This window comes from Kryptolebias marmoratus, linkage group LG16, assembly GCF_001649575.2.
Source record: "Kryptolebias marmoratus isolate JLee-2015 linkage group LG16, ASM164957v2, whole genome shotgun sequence".
NCBI classification, from domain to species: domain Eukaryota; kingdom Metazoa; phylum Chordata; class Actinopteri; order Cyprinodontiformes; family Rivulidae; genus Kryptolebias; species Kryptolebias marmoratus.
The window spans coordinates 25304954-25312481 of NC_051445.1; the positions used below are offsets into that span (position 1 = coordinate 25304954).

Genomic DNA, 7528 nt, shown 5'->3' on the forward strand with positions numbered 1-7528 from the left:
TGCTCCACTTTGAGTTTCAGAGTATGGCTCCTTTATATTTAGACTGCCTGAGAATGTGTTCATTCATTTGTGTGTAGTATTGTATACGCAACTCTTCACCTATGGTCTATACAAATTTATTTCTGTTTTGAAAATAAATTTCAGAGTATTTGTTGTTTTAGAAACTTTTACTCCCTGAGGGTTGTTGTGAAAGTTTGTCTTTACCATTTGTAGTCTTTGCAGTCTACTTTTGTTTGTAAAAACAAAACAAAAAACAACCTGCTCCAAACTTGTCTTTTAATAATTGTAAAATAGCTTTCTACATTTGTTTCAGTAAAAAGCCATTAGTAGCTAATGTTTAGCTGAGCTGATGAATGTGTTCAAAACCAGGGGACATTAAGGAGGGTAATATGAGTCAACTCTGAGCTTGGTCAATTTCTGCTAAAATTACATTGAACCATTCATGACAACCTCAAACAATTTAAGTGTAAATGAGTGGCTGAATAGTATTTGCCATTATTGGAACATTGATGGAATATGGTGCCAGCTATCAACTGATCAAATAAAAACTACGATGATCACTTTTCACGATCTTAAAACCAGCAGATTTTTGGAGACGGGACAAGACTTGCACTTGTCAGACCCTAGTATGTGTCCATGTGTCTGTTTTTGTATGTGTAAATGAGTAATTTAGAGTCGGGGTCTGTCTGAGATAAGAAGCTATTCAGTTTCCTCCATTTATTTTCTTACTCTGTAGGCGTTTGCCTTTCCCCTCCTGCCCTCCAGTCTGCAGGCCTGCTTCTTTGATGTCGGCATGAGTTTTCCAGCAACCTGCAGAGGAAAAACAACAATAACAAAGAGTGTTTATCTAGTAATGGTCTACATGCTTCTATTAATCTGATGAAACTGTGTGAAATTGAACAGTTTTAAAATGTTTTGATTTCAAAGATCAGGCAGTTGCAGACAAGTATCACAGCTGGCTACTAATCTCTGCCAGTATTTTTAATGTCCTAAACTGTATTTGCAGAAAAGTTTGCCTACGTAGGTGGAAAAAATATATATTTTATTTTGCCTATTCTAAATTGGGACCAACGAAATTGTAATAATTTTTTAGCAATAAAAACATTGTCTTGTTAAAGACAATGTGAAAACTTGGTGATAATGATGATAACAAATTGCAGTGAGACTATCTGCTCCCCTTAACATATTTAGCATTCAGTCATGTGGTACAGTTCCTAACTGCTGAAGGCAGTAGAAGGGTTCAGCTTTGGTGTTGAGCTGTTTAGGTGGGTTGTCCCTCCAGACGGGCTTAACACACTGCCTGTTGGTCTCTGAGTCAGATGTCTGCAGGGGGGACAGAGGTCATGTATGGGCTTCCTGTGCCTGACCAGCCTCCACTGGTGCCCACTTGCCCTCTGAGTAGGAGGTCTCTTATACCTGTCACACACATTTTGAGGGCTTGTTTAACTTGTCTGTTTTGCTCATAGTCTCCAAGGTTTTGTAACTATTGATATCTTCCAAGTCCTTCTGGCATGCACTGACTTTTTTTCATTTTTTTTCTTTTTTTTCCATGCAACTCATTGTTTCTTATATCTTTTCATTTTTAACTACTGTCATCCTTGCTCAACAGCTAAGTTGACATGCCTGTAGGGCAAGCAGCCCCCTTTTTCTCATATTTTTTTTTGTCTCACTTTCTCCATCCTCCCATGCCTTAAATCCTGTTGTGTGCTGTGCTGTGGTAGTGGAGGGATCAGTTTACCCGACAGCAGCTGAGGCAGGCTTCATTTGTCCCAGAGCTTCCTTCTGAAAAGGCATTTTTCACCTCTGGAGAATTACTCACTGCCCACAGTGACATTGAGCGCTTAATTGCACTACTTCCAAATTTGGAAATCTTTTTCTTTAGTGGCAGTTCAAGCTCTTGAACTCAATGTACTTTTGGCTTGCAGGGTTGTACATTCCTTTAGATATAGATATGAGAGTATACAAGCAAAGAAGACCACTTATAATTCCAATCTTCTCAACTAGTATAATATAATTTGAACTAAGTGCTTAAACTTGTCCCTATTTTTTTTATCGTTCAGTAGTATGCATTCAACATTTAATGTAGTCACAAATTCATAAATGAAATGTGAATAAGGAGGAATAAATTAAAATCTTATTATATGCCAAACCCCATCAAAAGCATTGTTTTTTTTCTTTTGTTTACCAATTCTAACCACTCATCGATTAAAAAAAATAAACTTGTCTTTTGCAGCTCAAATTATGCACAGTATTCAAGACCAAATTTTCATTATTGAGATATAAGTATTCAATTCCTTCTTAAACAGTAGACTCAGCAAATGTGAGGTTAATTCTGTGTTTGCATTATGTTCTCATTTGGATTTTTAGAAATCAAGTGCATGTCTGGGGAGTACCCAATTATGTTTGGTTTAGACACCTTCCATGTTGTTTTAGTTAGGTGAAGGAGTGACTCCTGGGACACTTAAATGCTAAACACATGTGATTCTCCCTTTCTTTGTCCAAAATATTTGACTAACTTACTACTCAGACAGACTGTGAAAAGGTCACAGGGCTGCAGTAACCCCTTATTAATGCCATACTAAGTTTTAAATCAACTCAATTTATTAATATGCTGCTAATTCCCAACAAAAGTCATCTCAGGGCATTACACAAAGAAGTAAGAAGTCCTAATTATTAACCCAGTTCAATTACAAACCCTAAATTCAATCCAGTCAGAATCAGTATATTACAAAATGTCAGTTAGTAAAAGACTAAGTCATTTACTAACTGGCAAGAGTAAAAGGCTTTTTCTAATTCCTAATCTTTTTATTAGTCTAAAGAAACCAGCAGATTGTGTCACTGCGGTACAATCTCCCCTTCCGAGCAAGCAGAGAGGCAAAAAATGGAAAAGAACAACTCTCCTTTCTAACAGGAAGATCTCTCTGCAGTCACCTGAGTTTTCTCAGAGACAATAATTTTGATGCTGTTTGCCTTCTTTCTAAGATTATCATGCAATGGTAGCTTTCAGAATGTCTAGAGTTAAGCTGTTTTTCTTACTATTAAATCTAAAGTACTCACAGATATAAGATCCAGATTTTTTTTTTTTGTAAATACATTGCTTGTTTGTTAATTTACTGTTTCTGAACACTTAACTTATATTGAACTGTTTCCCTCACCTCTGACACATTAACATAGTGCCTGCTGCAGAGCTGACTACATAAAGGAGGAGTAGTGAGCTGGGATGTATTAAAAACGTCTGGGAAAAGCTAAAGTCCTATAAAGAAGTGAATTAGATGCTTACACTAAAATATAGTTGCAAAAATTTATACTTGATATTTGCAATATAGTAATTTTTAATATTGCATGATGGAGAACTTGTTATATATTGGATATATGTGATATTTTGCCATGCCTAGTGTCAGCCAGAACAACATAATTTATTAATTCTCTATTTTGTTCTTTCATGTACTAGTTTTGTTAGGATAGTTTATATCTCAGTAGTCATTCTTGTAGAAATTCATGGCTGGCAGTAGTTTGAATCCATTATCTTGACTATTTTGTCTTTGTTTAATTGCACCTATAAGCAGTGTTCCAGCTGAAGCAATAAATAACCTCCTTAATCTTGGATAATTTATGTCTAGCTTCATGTCTAAATGAGATGTCCATTTCATCATTGTTATGCACACACACATACAGTACTCACTTTTCTGAGCCTAACAGCCACTACTGTCTCAAGTTTAGATATGTGATGTTGTGGAGAAGAGTCCTTCAGTTTTTTTCATTTGAGGGCCGAGGTTTATTTGTGGAGGGCACAGGAATGGTATGTAGGCGGGAGGACAGTTACATGTTCTGCAGTGCACTGAAACTGTGGTGTATAGTAGATTCAAATTTTTCTGTTTGAGCATGCAAGCCATTTAGGCTAAAAAGTACTACAAAGAAAGTATAAACAAATACAACCCCCCAAAAACCAAAACAAGTTTAAGCTTTGATTCCAAGAAATTTTGTAGCTTTGCATATAATTATTTTGCCACAGATGTCAGTCTTTCTCTATTGCATGTTGAATTTATATTTAACACATTCCATAAAAGGATACAACACAGGTGTTTATACATGTCAAGAAAACTATAGTAAAAATAGTATACCAAGGGTAACACAAACTTGATTTACTTGGATTTGTGGGTATTTAGGAGCCATCGAACCCTAGTAAATGTTGTGTGCAGACTTTGTAAACGTCATTAAACTATAAGTTTAGTCCAGTTAATTTCTACTCAAGTATTTGTCTGTATATCTAAACGCACCACTTTTTAAGGGTTCTGTGTGGAACTCTTTATATTACTTCTTGACCTGGTTTCCTTGTTTTCTATTTTTTGTCAGGATGACCATGACAGCTGCTCTAGCTCCACCAGTCGCAGTATCTCAGACAGCTCCAAGCCTTTAGCCAAGCCCCGCCGCATCCAACAGGCAGCTCCTAGTGACCCAGACCTGCCCCCAGGTGAGTGATGTTTCTGGGCTCAGTGAGGCTGTTCTATCTTGTTTGGATAGTAATCACCAGAGTAAAACTGGCTGCAAACTATCTACTCTACATAGTGTAAAAATCTTCTGTTCTGGTAGCATCGCTATGCCCAAAAGAAGAGGTTAGTGTCAGTGAGTGTATGAACTGTTTACATTGTGGAAAATATTACAATGAGCTGCATTGGCTTTGTTTTTTTTTTGTCAATGTACATCCTGTAAGTTGGAGAGAGCAGAGAGGAAGTGTTTGGGGATAATCAAAGGCTCGTATTAAAAAGATCCTTTAAAGCAGTCTCTTAACTGTACACCTCCTACAGGGCCATGGATGCCATACCTGTTGTACTATAGATACCGAACTTCACCTTACCAATAACATTCTTGTCTTTGAATGTATTTTAATGTATTGTCTTTTAGAGACAATTTATTAGCAACAATAGTGAGTGTGGTGCTTTCTTTTTGTACTGATCACGTCAGTCTTCTATAAGATTCAGATCTTTCTATAGATACTCAGTAGGATTAAAAACTAAGCTCATGGAGAGCCATTTAAGAATAGTCTGGGTTTTTTTCTCAACCATTTTTGAGTGCTTTTAATGGTATGCTTTGAGTCATTATCCTGTTAAAAGACTTGGGCTTTTTGACACTGGGCAGTACGTTTTGATCCAGGATGCCTTGGTAGTCTTGAGAATTCACTGTGCCCTGCACAGATTGAAGGTTCTCTGTGCCAGATGCAGCAAAGCAGCCTCAAAACAAAGCTGAGCCGCCTCCTTGTTTCACAGAAGGTATGATGTTTTTCTTTGAAAGCTTCATTTTTCCTTCTGTAAACACAGAGAGAATGTGACTTGCCAACGAGCTCCAATTTTTTCCTCATCAGTCCGAGGATATTCTCCCAGAAACTTTGGGGCTTGTCAACATGGATTTTGGTGAATTCAAGTCTGGCTTTTTTTTGTTTTTCTGTCAATAATGGCACCCTCCTGGGTCTTCTTCCATGGAGCTCATTATGATTCAAACTACGATGGATGATGTGATCAGAAAGTGATGTACCCTGACCTTGAGGTTTGGCTGGAATGTTTTTGGATGGTTTCCTTGGCTCTTTTTCTACCATCCGCACTATCGGTCTCTTCAACCTGGGGTTGCATTTCCTCTTGCTTCCAACTTCTGGGAGGTTGGCTACAGTCCCATGAACCTTTTTTATATGTTTTAATATTTTTGGCAGCTGTGGACAGAGGAACAGCTCTCACCTTTGTGTTCTCTGCTCCATGTTCACTGTGGTGAACACAACAACACCAAACTACTCAGTGGCTGTTTGTTCCCCCTTTAAATCTGCTAAATGGCTGATGAAAAGCTTGAAGGCGTCTGTGATTTGAATTAAAATCAAACATTTAGTTTGAAACATGACTACAATTCAAAGATTCAAAGTCTCTTTAAGGGTACCTACAAATCTTTTCATACTATTTTAGTATATCTTTGTAAAATAAACATCAGATCAGTTTTTTCCCTACTATTTTCATTTTTTTCTATTGCATACTGAAGACATGCAGATATACATGATTAGACAACTGCTTTTAATTCAGTCACTCTTCAAGAGAAATGAAGCAGTGTTTCAGTGAGATGTAAGTGGTTTGTATATAGATGTATAAAACGTTCTGTGGTCCTAACAACTTTATTAAAATATTAAACTAACACTTGATTATAGAGAGCTGCAACACTGAGGGAGAAAAATCAAATCAGGTTTTGGGGAACTGCAAATCTAGCTGTAAAAAAAAGAAAAAAAAAACTAATAGTGAGAAAGAAAAAGAGGCAAATAAAACATTTGAATATAAAGTTATAGCAAATCGATTAAGAAAATAAAGGCAAAAAAAAATGACCAGAAAACCGTGAACCCTAAGCTATAGGAGTCAGGTCAGTGTACCATCCAAAGGTCAATTCTCAGACCTCTAGTATGCTTAAATCTAGGAACTTACACTCCTGGCTAGTTTTGTCAGGGGAGGATCCATTTCCCGACCTGATGTTATGAGATAATATCTCTCCCCAGCTGTTAAAGCAGGGTGCCCCACACCCTAGCATCTCCCATGTTGCCTGCCTTCAAGATATCTTGGTGATGTGCCTGTGTGTGTGTGTGTGTGTGTGTGTCAGTATATGCTTTTGTTTATCTTTTTAGTGTATCTGTGTTCGTTTGTGTGCATATGTGACACTGTTCCAACAGTGGTCCCTGTTTTAACCTATTACAGGCTATACAGACAACTAAGAGGTCAGAGGTTGAAGCAGCTCAATAATACAGAGGAAACAGATGAATGCTGTAATCCCAGCCGTTCTAATTAAAAGTGAGAGGTTAAAAGGTAGATGAGGTAAAACTAACCTGCTATGACTCAGACAGAGGATATTTTTCTAAGAATAAGATACACACCAAATATATCAGGAATATTTTATTGCACTGAAAGGATGTTCTAAGATTGAAGTCATCAGTGCAGAAAAATAATTTTTGTAGATGTCTTATTTTGTTATGAATACAAATTTTATTTGGCGAGTCAAAAAGTTTTCAATTTTGCAGGATAATTACTTTTTAAATGCTTTTTTTTTTTATTAAGTACTGGCAGTTTTTTTCCAAGCTAGGAGAGAAGTTGAGAACCAATTTAAAAACAGTTTAAATATTGTTTCACAACAGACCAACAGTGATACTGTCTCTGCTTACCCTCAAAAATCCTGAACCCATTCATTTATTCATTTTGATTTAGTCAAAAATAACTGAGACAAATATGCGTATGCTAGTCAAAGATGAAGCTATGTTAGACAGTATCTGTGGTGACAAAGTGATTCCTGTACCTTTGCTTCCTGTCTCCTCAACTTAAAAATGACCAAAACATCACCAAGAAGCAGCCACTCATAGTTATCTGGTAATTTGGCCCCAAGCTCTCACATTGACTAATTTTATCAGTTGTTAACTTGGTGGTGGAAAATAGTGATTGTACTTTATATATATATATATATATATATATATATATATATATATATATATATATATATATATATATATATATATATA

General features: G+C 36.5%; 1 protein-coding gene across 4 annotated transcripts in view; it reads left to right on the forward strand.

Moving 5' to 3' along the window:
* LOC108234194 (vacuolar protein sorting-associated protein 13B) overlaps positions 1 to 7528 on the forward strand; it is a 339365-nt gene that overhangs the window by 16840 nt on the left and 314997 nt on the right. For all 4 annotated transcript variants that reach the window (XM_017413202.3, XM_025005255.2, XM_025005252.2 and 1 more), the window contains exon 4: positions 4354 to 4471. In XM_017413202.3, the coding sequence (XP_017268691.1) occupies positions 4354 to 4471 (118 nt within the window). The remainder of the gene's footprint in view (positions 1 to 4353; positions 4472 to 7528) is intronic.